We start from the raw sequence: 20382 nt of genomic DNA, 5'->3' as shown, positions 1-20382 counted from the left end.
ATACACATTCAGATGAAAATCTAGAAAATGGCAAGTGGAAATACAATCTTAGAAATTCAGTCACCATCCTATAAACATGAATGCTTAGTACTTTAAGCACACATATTTTCAATAAGTTTATAGTTTGTGGGCAATTTAATATATTATTGCCTACATTCTTATTTGTTATTAAATATTTCTCACAAATCACTTTTAATTTCATTGAATAAGTGTACTATATTTTACTAAACCCATTCCCAATTGATTTACATTTGTGTTCTTTTTTTTTCTTTTGTATGGTAAAGTAATAAAAAGATTCTTGTAAGTGAATTTTTATAAAAATGCATAATTATAGAGCCACAATTTTTTTCTGTAGCATTTAGTTTTTTGAAACCTTTACTACCTTGTTCTGAATAAAACTGTTTGTTACAACTTGAAATGGACAATAAGATTAACATATAGCTTCAGGTGTTCATTTTGTGACTGCTCGTGTAAAAATCTTCCAGAGGTCCTTGTGGCTAAAGAAGACACACTTGACCTAATTGAGAATGACAGGAGGCATAGGAGTAGGGTGGCGATTAACTATTCAAGTTTGCATGGGCTGAGGAGGCCAAGTGCAGAGTTTTAAAAAGGAAAGTTATAGTGTCAGCAATTCTCACCACTGCACCATCATCCGTGTTACTCTAAACTGGCATTAGCAAATTATATATATTTTAAAAAGAAACAGCAGTTATTGAAATATTGAAACTTTATAAGGTTGAGGGGATGGATGAGATAAAATCAAAAAGGAGGAGGAGGAAACCTCTTACAAGAAAGAGGGAGGGAGGAAGAGAGAGAGAGAGAAAGAGGGAGGGAGGGAGGGAGGGAGGGAGGAAGGAAGGAAGGAAGGAAGGAAGGAAGGAAGGAAGGAAGGAAGGAAGGAAGGAAGGAAGGAAGAGGAGAAAAGAAAGAAGAGGGCTCGTGTGGGGAGGCAGAGGGGCCTCGTTTATGAGTGTGGCTGTCGTGATGGGATTGGGGCTGGCAGTGACTGTGGCCCTGTGCATGTCCTGTCTGCCCACCAGTTGATCATACTTCCCATCAGCAGATGACGACTGTTCCCAAGTCAGTGTTTGATATTCATGCTCAGTCACTCGCACATTGGGATGCTCTGTTCACTCCCCACAGTTTCACTTCTCATTAACTCCATACCTCAACCTCACTGCGATAGAAAGCCCTCCGCTTTGCTTACAACGCAGACTTGTACAAACGGATAGACACTCATCAGATTTCGGGAGGGGCAGAAACAGCGGGAGAGGCAGAGACCGGCAGCCTCAGACACAGGTTGAGGATCCGGCCAGCTGTGACTTTCCCCTTCTCTCTTCAGCTTCAGCTGTTGGCTTGGCAAAACTGGTGTTGTCCATCCAAGCATTCCTGTCCCGGGTGAGGATAGAACAGGAAATAAGGAGAAACCAGCTTTCTAATTTCTGAATGCAGTAAAAGGGGGTTGCGGATAAAAGATAATTTTGAATGAATACCTTTTGGTGAATTTCTCAAACATTTTTCACTTTATTTTTTAACCTCAAAAGCCAATTCAGATTTGTTAAGGTTTTATTTTGAAAGTAAGTTAACTGAATCTTTGGATTCCTACAGGGCATAGTTGTGAGCTGATATAGCACAGTCGAGTCTTTCCCGTATTTATGAGAACTAACTGCTTTTGAACACTCTGGGCCTGCCCCTGGAGGGCATCCGTGATGCCCACCATAGAGCTGACACACCCTGAATCGGTCACGGGGAAGGCTTAGCGACAGCTCTAATGGTGACGATAATGACAGCAGTTAATGCAGCATTACAGCCAATTCGTATAAGCCATTATCTCCAATTTAAACAGCCTTTTAAGCTGCTCTGTTACAAATTAAAGGAGGTTATAATACACTTTTTTTTCTCCCACCTGGTCTGGGTTTCGGTGAAGCTGAAACGAAGGCTTTAATGAAGAAAATGTGAAGGGACCAGAAAGAACCTCATTGACACAGAAAGCAGTGTGGGGATTGATGACCAGAGGGAAAGCGGGTGGTGTGGGGCAGGCCGGGGAGAAGGGGGTACAGGTGATAGAAGGGTACCTGGCAATAAACCGATGGTGTATTACAGAATTGTACACCTGAGACCTGTGTAATAATTCTTTTAACCAACGTCACCCCAATAGATTCAATTTTAAAAATTTAAATACAAAATTGAAAATGCTAAAGGTTTATTAAAATTATAAAGTGGGTATTGTACAGCTTACGCCCCCCAACAGATACGGCTTTGACTTACAGACAAAATTCAGGTTTATATGACTAGACAGAATTTTAAATGGTTTCAGTTTAAATTTTAAGTGGTTTTCAATTGGTTTGCCTGCTTAATTTCTGAGAGCACTAAAATATAAAAGATTTGATTTATCAGCTTTTAAATGGAATACTTTATACCCCTCGTCTTGCAGTCTGCGACACAGGTGACCCTTGGATAGTTCGGGGGTTATGGGCGCTGACACTGTGCACAGCCAGAAACCTGCCCCATCACTTTTGACTCCCGCAAAACTTACCTGTTCATAGCCTACTAGTAAACAGAAACCTTACCAATAACGTAGTCACATAGCACACATTTTGTATGCTATATGTACTATATACTGTATTCTTACACTAAAGTAAGCTAGACGAAAGAAAATGTTAGTAAGAAAGTCAGAAGGAAGAGAAAATAACAGTTACAGTATTGTACTATATTTATATTGTAATTTTACACCTGTTTACAAGATGAATTATTTCTATTGGAACCCACATCAGCATTGTCTTATCAGATGCAAACTCTGTAGATGTTGTGTGTATTGTACATCAAAAAGTTAAAAGATAATGTGAGAAAGAAATCCACATTTATAGGCAGGTACGACAATTCATGCATCCATAACAGGGAAGCAGCCATGTGGTTGCTGTGGTGTGATCAGTGAAGGTCATCGTGGTATTGCAGCATGCTGTCACGAACCCCACACAGTCAGTAGTGTGATCAATGAAGGTCATCGTGGTATTGCAGCGTGCTGTGGCGAACCCCGCACACTCAGTAGTGTGATCAATGAAGGTCATCGTGGTATTGCAGCATGCTGTCGCGAACCCCGCACACTCAGTAGTGTGATCAATGAAGGTCATCGTGGTATTGCAGCGTGCTGTCGCGAACCCCGCACAGTCAGTAGTGTGATCAATGAAGGTCATCGTGGTATTGCAGCGTGCTGTCGCGAACCCCACACAGTCAGTAGTGTGATCAGTGAAGGTCATCGTGGTATTGCAGCGTGCTGTCACGAACCCCACACAGTCAGTAGTGTGATCAGTGAAGGGCATCGTGGTATTGCAGCGTGCTGTCACGAACCCCGCACAGTCAGTAGTGTGATCAATGAAGGTCATCGTGGTATTGCAGCGTGCTGTCGCGAACCCCGCACACTCAGTAGTGTGATCAGTGAAGGTCATCGTGGTATTGCAGCGTGCTGTCGCGAACCCCGCACAGTCAGTAGTGTGATCAGTGAAGGTCATCGTGGTATTGCAGCACGCTGTCGCGAACCCCGCACAGTCAGTAGTGTGATCAGTGAAGGTCATCGTGGTATTGCAGCATGCTGTCGCGAACCCCGCACAGTCAGTAGTGTGATCAGTGAAGGTCATCGTGGTATTGCAGCGTGCTGTCGCGAACCCCGCACAGTCAGTAGTGTGATCAGTGAAGGTCATCGTGGTATTGCAGCATGCTGTCGCGAACCCCGCACAGTCAGTAGTGTGATCAGTGAAGGTCATCGTGGTATTGCAGCATGCTGTCGCGAACCCCGCACAGTCAGTAGTGTGATCAGTGAAGGTCATCGTGGTATTGCAGCGTGCTGTCGCGAACCCCGCACAGTCAGTAGTGTGATCAGTGAAGGTCATCGTGGTATTGCAGCGTGCTGTCGTGAACCCCGCACAGTCAGTAGTGTGATCAGTGACGGGCATCGTGGTATTGCAGCGTGCTGTCGCGAACCCCGCACAGTCAGTAGTGTGATCAGTGAAGGTCATCGTGGTATTGCAGCATGCTGTCGCGAACCCCGCACAGTCAGTAGTGTGATCAGTGAAGGTCATCGTGGTATTGCAGCGTGCTGTCGCGAACCCCGCACAGTCAGTAGTGTGATCAATGAAGGTCATCGTGGTATTGCAGCGTGCTGTCGCGAACCCCGCACAGTCAGTAGTGTGATCAGTGAAGGGCATCGTGGTATTGCAGCGTGCTGTCGTGAACCCCGCACAGTCAGTAGTGTGATCAGTGAAGGTCATCGTGGTATTGCAGCGTGCTGTCACGAACCCCGCACAGTCAGTAGTGTGATCAATGAAGGTCATCGTGGTATTGCAGCACGCTGTCGCGAACCCCACACACTTAGTAGTGTGATCAGTGAAGGTCATCGTGGTATTGCAGCGTGCTGTTGCGAACCCCACACACTTAGTAGTGTGATCAATGACGGGCATCGTGGTATTGCAGCGTGCTGTTGCGAACCCCACACACTTAGTAGTGTGATCAGTGAAGGTCATCGTGGTATTGCAGCGTGCTGTCGTGAACCCCGCACAGTCAGTAGTGTGATCAGTGAAGGTCATCGTGGTATTGCAGCGTGCTGTCGTGAACCCCGCACAGTCAGTAGTGTGATCAGTGAAGGTCATCGTGGTATTGCAGCGTGCTGTCGTGAACCCCGCACAGTCAGTAGTGTGATCAGTGAAGGTCATCGTGGTATTGCAGCATGCTGTGGCGAACCCCACACAGTCAGTAGTGTGATCAGTGACGGTCATCGTGGTATTGCAGCGTGCTGTCGTGAACCCCGCACAGTCAGTAGTGTGATCAATGACGGTCATCGTGGTATTGCAGCGTGCTGTCGCGAACCCCACACAGTCAGTAGTGTGATCAATGACGGTCATCGTGGTATTGCAGCATGCTGTCGCGAACCCCACACAGTCAGTAGTGTGATCAGTGACGGTCATCGTGGTATTGCAGCACGCTGTCGCGAACCCCGCACAGTCAGTAGTGTGATCAGTGAAGGTCATCGTGGTATTGCAGCGTGCTGTCGTGAACCCCATACAGTCAGGATTTAACACCGTGTCTTCATGTTTCTCTGCATTCCTCTTGACTGTGAATGGCGCCATGACCAGACAGTGTGCACATAGTTTTGATAAATTTTTTAACTTTTTAAAATAGATTCATATATATTTTGTGATAGTAAAGACTAGTCTCTGTTTATATTTTATGCATGGCATGTCATATCTAAATTTTTCTTAATTTTTTCTGTATTTCATGGAGATGTAATTTGTGAGTTTTTTCAAATTGTTGCAGATCTCTTTTTTCAATATATTTATTGGAAAAAAATCCACCTACAATTGGATAGCCCACGCAGTTAAATCCATCCATGTTGTTCAAATGTTTGCTGTAGTTATCTATTGTTGTGTAACAGTTTATCCTAGAATTTATCAGCTTAAAACAGCAAGCAGTGTTTATCTGACACAGATTTCTCTGGGGAAGGACTGCGAACATCAATTAACTAGGTCGTCTGGTCAGGGTTTCTTGTGAGATTATAATGTAGCTGATAGACGTCTCAGGGTTCTGCTGGGGCTACAGAGTTCCCTCCCAAGGTTGCTCATGTGCTGTTGGTTGGTGTCTTATTTCCGCCTGGCTGGCGGTTGCAGGCATCAGCCCCTTACCGTTGGGTGGCCCCAGCACTGCGCCTGCCTTCCAGAAAGGCAGAGAGTGACGAGAGGCTTTGCATGCGAGAGCCAGCCAGGCAGAAGTGGCTGTCTTTTCGATGGCCTCATTTTTCAGTAGCACTAGACCATCTTAGCCTCTCTTCTGCCTGTACTCTTATTCACACAGACAACCCTGTTCTGTGGTGGGCTCAGATGACATGCACAACAAGACTGTCCACACCAGCAGGCAGGAGTCCTCGGCAGCCTCCCTGGAGGCTGGCTGCCACACCCTCTGCCTGCCGTGGTCCTGACAAAGCCTGAGTTGTAGGCAGTGAGAAAGCCATGTTAATGACATCAGAGTACATTCTTGGTCTTTAATTAGTAATATCTGAGAAGAAAGAGGAAAGCATGGCTACTAGCAATTTCTCTTGGACTCAGTCTTTTTGTATTTTTCTGAAGTGAGAAGCAGGGAGGCAGAGAGACAAACTCCTGCATATGCCCAACCGGGATCCACCTGGCATGCCCACTAGGGGGCAATGCTCTGCCCATCTGGGGCATTGCTCTGTTGCAACCAGAGCCATTCTAGCACCTGAAGCAGAGGCTATGGAGCCATCCTCAGTGCCCGGGCCAACTTGCTCCAATGGAGCCTTGGCTGTGTGAGGGGAAGAGAGAGAGAGAAAGAAAGGAGAGGGGGAAGGGTGGAGAAGCCGATGAGTGCTTCTCCTGTGTGCCTGGCCAGGAATTGGACTCAATCTTTTTCTGATAAAACCTGCTTCAATATGAGTCACATATTAACAACCCAGTTACTAGTTTTTAAATCTAGAGCCCTCCATCACTTGTTCCTTTGGGTTTTGGACAAGTAGAGGAAAGCTTTGATCTACTACCTCATTCCATATGGTCCATAGGGTAAGACACAATACCCAGATTACCCCTTCTGGTAATTAGCGTGCTGCAGTTTGAAAGCTGCATGTTTGCCTGACATAACACTGCTACCACTAGATTAATACTAAAGTTGTAATTTTACTGTCAACACAAGGCCATGTTCCCGACAGGGTGGGGAAAATAGCCCTAGTCCTAAGTCAGGCATAGGACTCTGGATCTGAGTTCTGGTTCTGTCTTCCCTGTCAATCTTGCCAAGTTCTGGAAGAACACAGTATAATAACCTAACAGTGGTCAAGGATACTGGAATATGAGGCTGGCCAAAGAGCCTGCTGAAACTGCAGGTGTAAACACAGGTCTTGACTGAAGGATGTGAGGAGCCCTAGTCTAAAGGATGCGTGAGACCAGCAGAAATGCTGGGCTGGTATGAAATACCAGTTTTCCATTACAGACGTAACAGGATTATTCTGGGCCACCAGGCAGTTCTAAGTAGAGACCCAGGGTGATTCTCTTTCAGGTAAGGGAAGAGGTCCTGACCTTTCATTACTTCTTTCTCAGAATTAGGAAAGATAAGATTTTTTTTAAGGCAAATAAGTGAATTATCGAAGAATATCTTTTATTCAATCATTGCTTCTTGGTGATGTTTTCCCATCATCATCTAATGGTGGCATGTGGCCATCCCCAGATTTTTGAAGACTATTCTTGATGGGTGAGGGTAATGTGTCTCACTGCTTTAACCTGTGCATCTTTGGAGAAGTATAAATGTTACATAAATGGTATAAAAGTGCTTGTCTTTTATATCTCATTATGAAGGCTGACACTTTCATAAAGGTGATTCAGTTACATTTTAGTAGACTGAGGATTTGAATTTGCATATAACTTTTCCCAGTCAAAAGAAAGGGACATTAGCTTCTGGTTCAACTTTTGAACAATTCTATTCTTATTTTTTTATAAATGGACTAATGATATGAAGAAGGAAATGCCTTATTTTAATTCCGATGTAAAAACATTGATTCTCAAATAGTGGGGATGGGAGGTATAGGTAAGTTTGGTGCTCAGGCAGAAATGTCAAACCACTGATACTCAGTCTTGACCATTACTAATGGTCATTTTATTTCTTAGGTTTTATAAAATAATAGAGTGATTATGGTTTCTTAAACTAACTATGCAAATTATTTTTGAGGTGTTAGTTTACATACATGGAAGTCTGACCAAGGCATGTGAAATTAATCGTGTTATATAACTCTGGCTTTCTCAAACACTTGTAATAATGACCACATAATGTTATACACATGTAGAAGTGCTCTAGAAACACTAAAGAACTATTTTAATAATATAAGAGAAAGTATTTTGTTATACTTTCTAAAATTGTTTACTTCAGAGCTTTTGGGGAGTATCTCAGTAACATTATTTTTAAAAAGATTTCTAATCAGTTTATATCCACAAGTGTACAGTTTATGAACCTAGATTTAATTCATAATCAAACTCACTTAAAATATCTTTTTGAGTTTCATAATACCTCGAGTCTAATTCTATTTAAGTTTCACAGAATCTCCACAGATGTTTTTATTCTCATTAAAAACATCTGCATCGATCTGTCTAATCTCATGAATCTTACTGTTTGTCCTTTTAGCTGTGTCTCTTCCCAGTTCTGCCTGGCCACATGACGATGTCTCTTAGGCATGGTAAAATTCATTAATTTAGAGAAAATGGAAAAATGGGCTGTTAGCCAGTATAAAAACGTTAGCAAGTTTGACTAGTGCCACATAAGTGCAGCGATACCAAATATATAAAGCTCAGCTTCATTTGTGAATATATTTCTTTAAAAAATTTTTACAAACCTCGTGTATAATACATTTTTAGGCTTAAGCATTAAGACGAATTAACATATGCTGAGCTACAAAGGCTTTGCTATAGGAATGGTAGACAGGCGGTTTCCCTGGACACCTGAGTGACGGGCTGTCCACTTTATCATCTTACACCCATTGGCACAGCCTTATTAGCGTCTCACCAAGGGAGTCATGAGACAGGTGCGGGCATTATGCGAAAGTCTCTCTTGAATACACCTTAATTCCTATGCTTGCCTCTATCACAGGCCTTTCAGATTGACTTTATTTTATATTGTCTGGTTTTTTTCCAAAGCCTGTTTTGTTTGAACTTGTTTAACATACTTTGGGTGTTTAAAAGGGAGAGCCTGTGCCGTTTACATTCTGAGAACTCCCAGTGCCTCACTGTGACCTCCTTGGCGCCTGCCTGTCTCTCCTCAGGCACATACTGTCCATTCTCCAGGTTTCTCTTCCCTCACTCGTATCTGGCTTCTGGGGCCCCTGCTTACTCCCCTGCCCATTTCTGGTTTCTGCCGGGATGGGACTCATCTCTCCTTTGTACTTCTCTCGGAGAGCTCGATATAAATGATCATAATTTTCCTCCTGACCCCTGTTCATATGTGATCACTTATAGCCATAAGTCTGTGGTCATTTGTCCTGGTGTCCCTAGTAGTCGGATTCTATTTGACACTTACATTAAGCAAGTGTCTAGAACTAATTTCAGAACCAGAGCAGCCAAGCGCTGGTACCACAGATACTGGTATAAAAAAGGTTTCTGTGATCAAGTGAATTTGTGAAATTTGACTTTCTGGGTGTGCCTTTTGGAAATTCACTGTGCACAATATCATTTTAAGCAGGTTTGCTAAATATCTAATACTGCTTGCCTTGGTATTTCTCAAGTGAATTTGACCATAAGATATTATTTTTCCCCCACCAACACCTAATGTAGTTTATGGGTTACCAGCAAGGCTAAAATGTGTTGGGATGCTTAGAAGCTTGTTTTACTGTTTCAGAAAATTCAAAAAACCATACAGATCATCTCTCTTTTTAAAAGCTGATAAGAAAATAATCTGTACAACCTTGAAAACAGTAACAGCCAACCACTTTTAAAAAGTGCTTTACAATATGCCAAGCAATTGTAGGTGTACTTTTATTTATGAACTCATTGAATTACTTCTCAGCCTTTTGGCTAAGATCAAGTGTAGTATTTATAAACTCACTGAATCCTTGCAACAAATGTCATTAGGCTGGAACCCTAGCTTATTGTACAGAGTTTGAGCCATGTCCACGCTTACACAGCTAGGGAACGGTTGCAGTGGGAGTCAGGCTGTTTTAACCACTGTGCACTGTCCTCAGAGCAATGCAGGGGGTTTTCCTAATGCAGAATGTGGGAGCAGCTCGACAAGCTGGGGACATTCTGTAGCCTCCTTCTCTCTGTGTCAGCATTTAGCATTTCTGTTTCCACTTAGTTCTAAGTAACTGAGCAGTAGCCTCCGCCTGGCATGCTGCAGTGCCCCCTCCGGCTCCCCCCCTCCCACCATGCCCTTGCCTCTCTGGGGAGGAAGGGGGCTCAGCAGAGAGCCCTGGTGCAGACTGCTGCTTCCCTCAGCGTGTCCCCAGTGGTCCTGAAGGGACAGCGCCCAGATACAGAGGGGCTCTCGGTAGCATTACGAAATAGCTTATTCAAGCATGTCATTGAGGAACAAGTTCGTTAGCTCCTTGTTTTGGGGGTCCCCAAGTTGGATGATTCGATAGGAGGGTGACAGGGCTTGGCTCTGACATGCTGCAGCTGAAGGATTCCAGGCAGGACCAAAGAAGGGGAAAGACAGTGGGAACAAGCCAAGCCTGCAGCGTGGTCACCAGTTCCAAGAGTCCTTTCCAGGTGTAGTCACGCAGGTTATGAGTGATCAGATCATGATGACCAGAGTGGGGTGCTGTCATCAGGGAAGCTTGTTGGAGACTCAGTGCTCAGACTTAACTGCAGGTACCTTCGCGTAGGCGCTCCCACCCAAACTTCCCGATTCCCAGAGGAAAGTAAGCAGGTGCTTAGCCTAAACCAGATTGTGTATACAAACAATTTGGGCACAGTGAGCCACTGTTAGCATTGGGGGAATTTTTTCATCAGTATAGGGAACAGTGTAGCATTCAAGTTCTCGGGAAACCTGCTATGTTCACTGTTTTGGAAACCCTCTTCCATCCAGACCTCTGGCTTAGCTTTTAGCAAGGAAGCCATCATTTAAGAGCTTTTGCCAGTCGAAAAAGACTTTCGACTTCCATTAACACAAGTGGTGACTTTCTTGTCTGAAATCCTGTAGTTTTCATCCAGTGCTAGGTTGAATGGAAAGGTTGTCTGGTAGCACCCAGCGCTGGGAAGATTACACTAGATTAGAATGTCTCTTTATGTTTGGGATCAGGTAGAGAATTGCTACAAGGTTAAATTGTGTTGACTCTTTTCTCTTATATACCAGCTAGGAAACCAGAAAGAGGCAACAACTTGTTACTTAGAGTTTAATCATGTGACATTCTTGCTGAAGAAATTGTTATTTTGTAGGCTGTCATGTGATGGTTTAAAAAGAAATATTTTTTGTTTGTTTGTTTGTTTGAAAAGTAGAAATGTGTTTAGGAGGCTGGTAAATAAAACTGCTACCGCGTGCTCGGAGGAGAGTGGGGAATGGAACTTCTGTGACTGCATCTCCACAGAGAGGAAGGAGGGCTTCATGTGGGCGTCGGGAACATGGACCGCTTAGGTTCCAACTGCTTTTATCTAGCTGTTCCTCTCAGCACATGTGAGAACCAGTTTGGGCTAAGTTTAGATCTGGATCTTTGATTGTCCAGAGTATGTATGTCATTTTGTTTTGTGCCCACCATTTTGAATCTGGTAAGCTGTTTCGTATTACAGAGTTCTGGTCAATTCAGTTTAAGGAATGAGTGTAGAGACTAATTAATAAGAAGTTAATATATTCAGGTTTTGTAAGACTCTGGGATAGATCTCCCCCAAATATTTTAAGGTGTATGTCGGACTTATATACAAGAAGAAGGCAAATTCAGCATTGAACAGGGGATGATAAAGTATGGAAGAGCTACATTTTAAGACTCAGTAAAACTCATATCATTGCTGATATATATATAAAAAATCCATATCAGTATTCTAATGTCATGGGATAGTAAGTTTTACTTCATGTTTGCAGAGCTACTTGAAAGTTGCTCTTCAGTAGTTTTTTGTCTTCTCTTCTGTACCCTACTGACACCTATTTTCCCCTTCAGAAATGTCCGTCTCTTTGATACTGTTCTTTAGCTTCTAAGTCCTCATTTGGACTACCCACTCCCAGCCCCACCCTGGCTTCAGCCCACTCCAGCGTGATCTTAATCTTCTCCTCCTAACCCCTCCAATGGAAGACATCTTCCCTTGAATGGAACTGCTCTTTCTCTCTTCTCTTTTTCTCTCTCTGTCTTTCTCTCTCTCTCTCTTTCTTTTCCCAGTGAGAAGAGGGGAGATAGAAAGACAGAAAGACAGACTTCCACATGTGCCTTGACCAAGATCCACCCAGCAACCCCCGTCTGGGGCCAAGGCTCTCCCCATCTGGGGCCATGCTCACAACGGAGCTATTTTTAGCACCATCAGCACTGGGGGCCAGTGTGCTGAACCAATCAAGCCATGGCTGCGGAGGGGAGGGGTAGAGAAGCAGATGGTCTTCTCATATGTGACCTGACCAGAAATCGAACCCAGGATATCCACATGCCAGGCAGACGCTTTACCACTGAGCCAACAGACCAGAGCTTGAAACTGCTCTCTGTTTGTTATTGAGGCAATTAAATTAACTCACAGTAAAAATTCCATGATGCATTATCTTTCCTACTGTTAGTTATATTCTAAAAGAAGAAACTCTTCACCTTCACATATTATCAGTAGGAATATATATTTTTGCAACCTCCCTAGAAAGCACTCTGGAAATTTTGATCAAGGATTTTTTTTTAATGTGCTTATAATTTTCCTAGCAATTTTATTTCTAGAATTCAAGTCTAAGGAAATAACTGTATTCTCATGTCTGCTTTTCTTAGGATGGTTAGCCTGAGATGAGTCAGCCTCTTTATGCCCAGGCTTGGTAATTATAGTAGATCTTAATGTTCTTTTAGGGTCAGGAAAGTACATGTTGATGATCTCATAACGATGACATATACATCTTTTAGGAAAAAGTATACTTCTGAGTGATGAGAAATTAATTTTTTCATTGGTCACTACAATGTAGGGCAGTCATAAATGAAAAAAAGCACAGGTTGAGCTTGACTCATTTAACCAGACCTTGAAGTTAAAGAAGAACCTTTAAATCTCTGAGAATGGTTCTTGGGATAATTTAAGAGGCAGTATGGGTGTTTGGTATCCTTGAAAACTCTTTGAATGGCAACTTTATATGGTAGATTATATTTAACTTTCCCTTACTCAGCTGTTTGTCAGAGACCACACATTGTTCTATCCCTGAACTAAGTCTGAAGTCCCATCACACTCTGGTTTACACACCTTTCCCTCTGTAAGACTGGAGATAAAGTCGTTTCCAAAATATCGTTTCTTTAGTCACCTGTGTTCACTGGTGCCACTAAGCGGGCACTTTTGTAGCTTTATATTTATAAATATATTTCAGCGTTTTCCACTAGGCAAGGTAGCTGTTGTAGAAGAGGCAGAGAACTTATAAATTCACTTTCTTATATCCGAAAAATAATCCAAGAGACATACTTACACAGGCAGAGATCTTCACGCTGTGTTTTACATAGGGAAAAAAAGTTGCTTTAAAGGAATTTTATAGGACACTCCACTTGATTTCACCTAAAATTGTTCTTTTATCATTAGTTTAATACTAATATTTTTCCATTCATATAAGTAAACTTAGGAGGTATTCTTAAAGAAATTTAAAGGGTTTTATTTTAGCAATACCTTTAAGGTAATTTCACTGTGAATGCATTTTGTAATACTTATTCCAGGATTCTTATACAGTATTAATCTTGAATATAATCACAGCAATGAATTTTAAAGACCAATAATGTAATCTGATCTGTATTTTTCTTGGGTAAAACGATTGTCACAATCAGACCATTATTGAGCTATTCCGACACCATCCCTGAGATGTCCTACGAGGTGAAGTGAAAAAGGTCATTGCGATGAGTCTAACGATCGGGATTTGATACAGACATAGTAGGATGTCTCTGTTGATACCTTACCTTCACTTTATGGCTCCTCGTGGTGATCCAGAGGTTGACATCAATATTTATTCTTACCTTTCTCTTCTGTTAACACGCAGGGATGTGAGCTTATTTCCACTCCTGATCAAGACCATACTGACTTCACCAAGTGCCTCGAAGTGCTCCAAAAGAAGATAGAAGAGAAAGACCTACAGGTACGATACTCACCTTTTCGTTGGCTCAAGTCCTGTTGCCAAGGACAGGAAAGATCCTGTTTAAAATCTTAACTCATCTAAAACGTCCTTTTGTGTGTGTGTGTGACAAAGACAGAGGGACAGATAGGGACAGACAGACAGGAAGGGAGAGAGATGAGAAGCATCAATTCTTCATTGCGGCACCCTAATTGTTCATTGATTGCTTTCTCATATGTGCCTTGACCGTGGGGCTACAGCAGACTGAGTGACCCCTTGCTCTAGCCAGCGACCTTGGGTTCAAGCTGGTAAGCTCTGCTCAAACCAGATGAGCCCGCGCTTAAGCTGGAGACCTCAGGGTTTCGAACCTGGGTCTTCTGCATCCCAGTCCAACGCTCTATCCACTGCGCCACTGCCTGGTCAGGTCAGGTAAATGTCCTTTACTTTTTAAAATAAGAAATCATTATTTACTTTGGTGCCAGTTTTTGGATTTCCTGTCAGGCTTTTTTCAGTACATTGAATAAATCTGTGCACTTAAATCAGAGGTTGCAGATTCACACGCCGTACAGCAGAGAGGTCACAGGATGGGTGAAGTGGACCTTGTATCCAGTAATCAAAGCTGGCAGCTCATTTTCAGTTTACAGGGAGAAGCTGCTTTTCATCTCTAGCTGCTTGTTGCCATTCAGAGCTGTGTTGCTTTTTATATGTGTGTTTAAATATTGTGCGGGAAAAACAAACAAACACGGCTTAGGTTTGGCCCAGGGGTCATCATCGTAAATTTTTATATAAACTAGCAAAATAGCAACTAAAAAAAAAAAATCAGCCCTGGCCAGTTGGCTCAGCGGTAGAGCATTGGCCTAGCGTGCGGAGGACCCGGGTTCGATTCCCGGCCAGGGCACACAGGAGAAGCGCCCATTTGCTTCTCCACCCCTCCGCCGCGCTTTCCTCTCTGTCTCTCTCTTCCCCTCCCGCAGCCAAGGCTCCATTGGAGCAAAGATGGCCCGGGCGCTGGGGATGGCTCTGTGGCCTCTGCCTCAGGCACTAGAGTGGCTCTGGTCGCAACATGGCGACGCCCAGGATGGGCAGAGCATCACCCCTGGTGGGCGTGCCGGGTGGATCCCGGTCGGGCGCATGCGGGAGTCTGTCTGACTGTCTCTCCCTGTTTCCAGCTTCAGAAAAATGTAAAAAAAAAAAAAAAATCATAGCAGAGTCTGCTGCTTTTCATTTGTGGGTGTTTAAGGTATTCAATAACAATTTCCACCAAGCATCCAAGTGTTTAATCCCATTAATTTACTAATATACAAGTTTACATTTTATTATATTTTACAACATTTTTTTTGTATTTGTTGAAATGATATGCAATGTTAGAACCAGCTAAGTCGGTAAAATACTTGGCGTGTGGTCAGTGTCAGAGCTGCTAGGAGGAGGTTCAAATTGGGGGACGGGGCTATGAACTGTTGTCATGGGGTAGGGGACATTTCTAGGTAGACAGGCGATGGAGGAAGCAAGGAAGTTATCCCTGACTGTGTGTGTGGTAAGGAATAATGATGTCACTTACTTTGGGGGCTTTTGATGATGGATGAGATGCAGGTATCGTGCCGCGGTGTATGAGCTGGAAGAGCCTGTTATACTCACAGGAGTCAGGGAGGGAGAAAGCATGCTGGGGCCACATGGGAGGAGAGTCCAGGAACTGGCCCAGCCGAGCAAGTAGGGAGCTGGGAGAGGGAGTGAGGACCCATGGGCAGGTGCCTTTCCAGGGACCAGGGTCTGTACACAGCCAGAATCATGAGAGGATTTGAATGTCCCCAGGTCCCAGTCAGCAGAGGGCAAGAAGGGGCACCTGGGAAGGACCAACCTGGGTGGCCTGATGCACCAGGTCTCCTGGGCTGCACGCTCACAGCCTGCTTGTGGGGATGTTGAGGCATCGGGAAAACATAAGTTTCAGCCGTTCACAGTACGCCGGGTAAAGAGAGAAGTGCGTGCACAGGGCCTTGGGTCCACGTGGAATTCTGTGAAGGTTCCATTTCAAATTGAACACTCTGTCCCAGGGACACTGTTGTCCTAAAGACATAATTTTAGACTTGGAAACCTTTGTAACTACACAGGGTGGTGTCTGTGTCCTTTCTCCTGTGGCTGTGATGGTCAGACACACAGAGCGAGGACCCACAGGCGGACCCAGGCTGACTCTTCCCGCCCACCGCAGCTTGCCCGTCCCCTGGTGTTGTTCATCAGTCTCGCTAAGTGCTTCCTGTAGGGAAAATGAACAGAGATGGGATCTGATCTGCTGCTTCTCTAGTCTGCAAAATTCAGCGACAGATTTACAGATAACTGCTTATTCATCACAAGACCCCCATGGTGAAATGGGAGTTAAATTCAGGCTGAGAGGTTCTGGGATTCCTCGAGGCTTGGAGTACAGTCATGAGAAATTGAGAGCCTGAAAAAGCATCCCAGAATCTGCGCAGTGCATGCGCTTTGACCACGGGCTGTGCTCCTGGTGTGGATTCAGGACGATGTGGACAGCCGTGTGCTGCGCTTTCTTCAGGTGTTTGACGCTGTGTACTTCCTTAAATATGTGACTCTGCTTCCCTCTGCCTGGCTCAGGTGGACGTGATCGTGACACTGGGCGGACTCGCTGGGCGCTTCGACCAGATCATGGCGTCCGTGAGCACCCTGTTCCAGGCGGCGCGCATCACGCCTCTGCCCATCGTCATCCTCCAGGAAGAATCGCTCATCTACCTGCTCCAGCCGGTGAGTGACGGGTCAGTGTCACGTCAGTGCGCGGCTTCCTCTGGCCTTCTACAATACATCTGAACAGACGAGGAGAGAGCAGCCCCGTTTGTGTCTGGGAACCATGGGTGAACTTGATCATGTTTGCTTCCCTGTGCAAACACGACTGAGAATTAAATTCAGCACTTTTGCATTTTGAGCAGCTGAATATGAGAAAAATTCCAATAGAGGGAGTCCAAAGCTTGGCTATAAACGGAACACTCATAAATTCTCAGTGTCACCATTATCACTGGAAACAGTTTGATTTTGTTCAGCTCTTAAGGAAATTTCCAGCTTTTTCTGTTCTTAAGTTGCCTGCCTATTAATTCCACAGCCTCTGCATGAATTTCTAATGATATTATTCATTTCCAATGATATTATTCATTTCCAACAATAAGCATTGCAGAAATGTTCTGTTAATGTAGCACTTAGAGCAGATGTCTTACTAAGTTTTATGAGGTTGATAGATGGATTTTAGTTTGATAAAAAAATTATTTGGTAACATTTTTAAAGACATTGGACAGTTTTTTTCCTCTTTTTTGCTTCTTATTTCAATGGACTACAATTGCTTTTGCTCCTATTGCCTCTGTGGCTGCCCCTCAGATGCCTTGTTTGGTTAATAGAGTGCGCATAATGGACGCTCACCATGGTTCAGCCATGTTTGCGTTGTTCTCTGGTTCATTGCATTGCCTGCTGCTTTCTAGAACCTTCTTTTGAAATGTGGATGGTGAGCTGAAGAGTCTGGTTTTCAAACTCTGTACGGACATCTGCTGTGGTGGTGGTGTGTCTGCTCCTTACCTGTTGCACTGCTAGGCAGCTGGTGACTTGTCAGACATTTTTGGACCATCTGGGAAGTGAGTTCCAAAGCTAATTCTGCTGGAAGTTTGAATGCCGGTTGCAAAGGCTCAGGGAAGACTGGACCCCACCTCCCGGCCATGGAGCACTGAGATTCGACGGTGGTCTCCTTGCGGTCCGGTGGGCGTGCTCCTGTATCTCTGCACATACTCAGGACCCTTCTTCACATAGGGCAGTGTCCTTGTGCACTTCCACCGTGGGCAGACCTGGGGCTCCATCTCCTGATGACCTCTCGTACTTGGAGGCCGTCAGAACTGAAGTTCAGGTTCCTCTGATATGGTAAACGCCCAGTGTTTAAAACAGGAAAGGTAAATTTGGTGTCCTTTTTGAATGGAAACTGAGTTTTTTTTTGCTTTGTGAGCATTCTTTTAAACAAAACAGATATTTGATGCATTTTAAAAGAACCCTTTTAATTTTTTCTGTCTTTTTAAAAATTTTTTTTAATTGTTTTCGGTTGGTCAGGGTTCCTCACCTACCCCATGGCCTCTGTACATCGGTCTGCCCTGGTTGGGGTGCAGTGCAGAAGTTGCAGAACCCGTAACATCTCGAGGCTAAACCAAGATGAAGTGTTGTCCTCGTTACTGGACAATCTGGTGTGGTTGGGCAGCATCCTCCATTATACTAAAGCCAGCTGGGATGTGTTTGGCTGATAAATGTTTTAGTGCTGTCTGCTATGGGACAGTTCAGTGAGTGGGCTAGCCCTGGACCGCAGGGCTAACATAGCTGCTCCTGATCTTTCTGAAAAGCCTCCCTGTCTTCAAACTACCTTAGTGTCTACATGTGAGACTGTCATAAGACGGGGTTGTATAAGTGTCATCCTTTGTGCATTAGAGCTACCATTGTCGTCATCTGGGACTGACCTGCATGTCCAGGAGCAACGCACTTGAGACTGTTTCGGCTGTTTCAGCCTGAAGTCTTCCCTCCCCATTACCTTCAATACCCTTTCCATAGATAGTTTTTGTTTATTGCAAATTAGATTTTAAAACAAGGAGGCAATAATGTAGTTTCAGGTCTGTATAAATATGGTAAAATGTTGAGAATTTTTTAGCTGATTGGCTTTTTGTGTTTGGGTATATTTCATAACTATGGATCAAATGTCAGTGTAAGTGAAAACCTCAGTAGGTAGCATTTCCTTGGAAGGAAGGTTTAATCTGCCATTTTAAAATAGAAAGTTGGAAATAGGAAATAGAGTGCATTATAGGTTCTCCCTTAGAAGTAAGCACCCCCCTTTATTCCCAAAAAGGTGTTCTTAAGCCAGCATGACCTTTCATGAGCAGCAGAGTTGAGATGGGTGGGAGAGAGACCTTTAGACATGAAGCCCTGATGGCAGATACCAGTGGAGCCGGGTCCCTCACGAAGACAGCCTGCTTGGAGCCATGTGTGTTACGCCATACCCCTTATGAGGACAGCCACTCGGAGCTGAGTGTGTTACACTGTACCCCTCACGAGGACAGCCACTCGGAGCTGAGTGTGTTACACTGTACCCCTCACGAGGACAGCCCGCTCGGAGCCGAGTGTGTTACGCTGTACCCCTCACGAGGACAGCCCGCTCGGAGCCGTGTGTGTTACGCTGTACCCCTCACGAGGACAGCCCGCTCGGAGCCGTGTGTGTTACGCTGTACCCCTCACGAGGACAGCCCGCTCGGAGCCGAGTGTGTTACGCTGTACCCCTCACGAGGAGAGCCCGCTCGGAGCCGAGTGTGTTACGCTGTACCCCTCACGAGGAGAGCCCGCTCGGAGCCGAGTGTGTTACGCTGTACCCCTCACGAGGACAGCCCTCTCGGAGCCGACTGTGTTACGCTGTACCCCTCACGAGGACAGCCCGCTCGGAGCCGTGTGTGTTACGCTGTACCCCTCACGAGGACAGCCCGCTCGGAGCCGAGTGTGTTACGCTGTACCCCTCACGAGGACAGCCCGCTCGGAGCCGAGTGTGTTACGCTGTACCCCTCACGAGGACAGCCCGCTCGGAGCCGAGTGTGTTACGCTGTACCCCTCACGAGGACAGCCCGCTCGGAGCCGAGTGTGTTACGCTGTACCCCTCACGAGGACAGCCCGCTCGGAGCCGAGTGTGTTACGCTGTACCCCTCACGAGGACAGCCCGCTCGGAGCTGTGTGTGTTACGCTGTACCCCTCACGAGGACAGCCCGCTCGGAGCTGTGTGTGTTACGCTGTACCCCTCACGAGGACAGCCCGCTCGGAGCCGAGTGTGTTACGCTGTACCCCTCACGAGGACAGCCCGCTCGGAGCCGAGTGTGTTACGCTGTACCCCTCACGAGGACAGCCCGCTCGGAGCCGAGTGTGTTACGCTGTACCCCTCACGAGGACAGCCCGCTCGGAGCCGAGTGTGTTACGCTGTACCCCTCACGAGGACAGCCCGCTCGGAGCCGAGTGTGTTACGCTGTACCCCTCACGAGGACAGCCCGCTCGGAGCCGAGTGTGTTACGCTGTACCCCTCACGAGGACAGCCCGCTCGGAGCCGAGTGTGTTACGCTGTACCCCTCACGAGGACAGCCCGCTCGGAGCCGAGTGTGTTACGCTGTACCCCTCACGAGGACAGCCCGCTCGGAGCAGAGTGTGTTACGCTGTACCCCTCACGAGGACAGCCCGCTCGGAGCTGAGTGTGTTACGCTGTACCCCTCACAAGGACAGCCCGCTCGGAGCCGTGTGTGTTACGCTGTACCCCTCACGAGGACAGCCCGCTCGGAGCCGAGTGTGTTACGCTGTACCCCTCACGAGGACAGCCCGCTCGGAGCAGAGTGTGTTACGCTGTACCCCTCACGAGGACAGCCCGCTCGGAGCCGTGTGTGTTACGCTGTACCCCTCACGAGGACAGCCCACTCGGAGCTGAGTGTGTTAACACTGTACCTCTCATGAGGACAGCCACTCGGAGCCGTGTGTGTTACACTGTACCCCTCATGAGGACAGCCCGCTCGGAGCTGAGTGTGTTACGCTGTACCCCTCATGAGGACAGCCCGCTCGGAGCCGAGTGTGTTACGCTGTACCCCTCACGAGGACAGCCCGCTCGGAGCCGAGTGTGTT

The 20382-nt window shown here is 45.6% G+C and overlaps 1 protein-coding gene across 3 annotated transcripts in view; it reads left to right on the top strand.

The window, feature by feature from the left end:
* Positions 1 to 20382, top strand: part of TPK1 (thiamin pyrophosphokinase 1) — a 163539-nt gene that overhangs the window by 76869 nt on the left and 66288 nt on the right. For all 3 annotated transcript variants that reach the window (XM_066262522.1, XM_066262521.1, XM_066262523.1), the window contains 2 exons: positions 13651 to 13746; positions 16324 to 16470. In XM_066262522.1, the coding sequence (XP_066118619.1) occupies positions 13651 to 13746; positions 16324 to 16470 (243 nt within the window). The remainder of the gene's footprint in view (positions 1 to 13650; positions 13747 to 16323; positions 16471 to 20382) is intronic.

The sequence above is a fragment of the Saccopteryx bilineata genome, chromosome 2 (genome assembly GCF_036850765.1).
Source record: "Saccopteryx bilineata isolate mSacBil1 chromosome 2, mSacBil1_pri_phased_curated, whole genome shotgun sequence".
NCBI lineage: Eukaryota > Metazoa > Chordata > Mammalia > Chiroptera > Emballonuridae > Saccopteryx > Saccopteryx bilineata.
The sequence above is the reverse complement of the archived record's forward strand: the minus strand, read 5'-3'. Positions and strand labels throughout refer to the sequence as shown.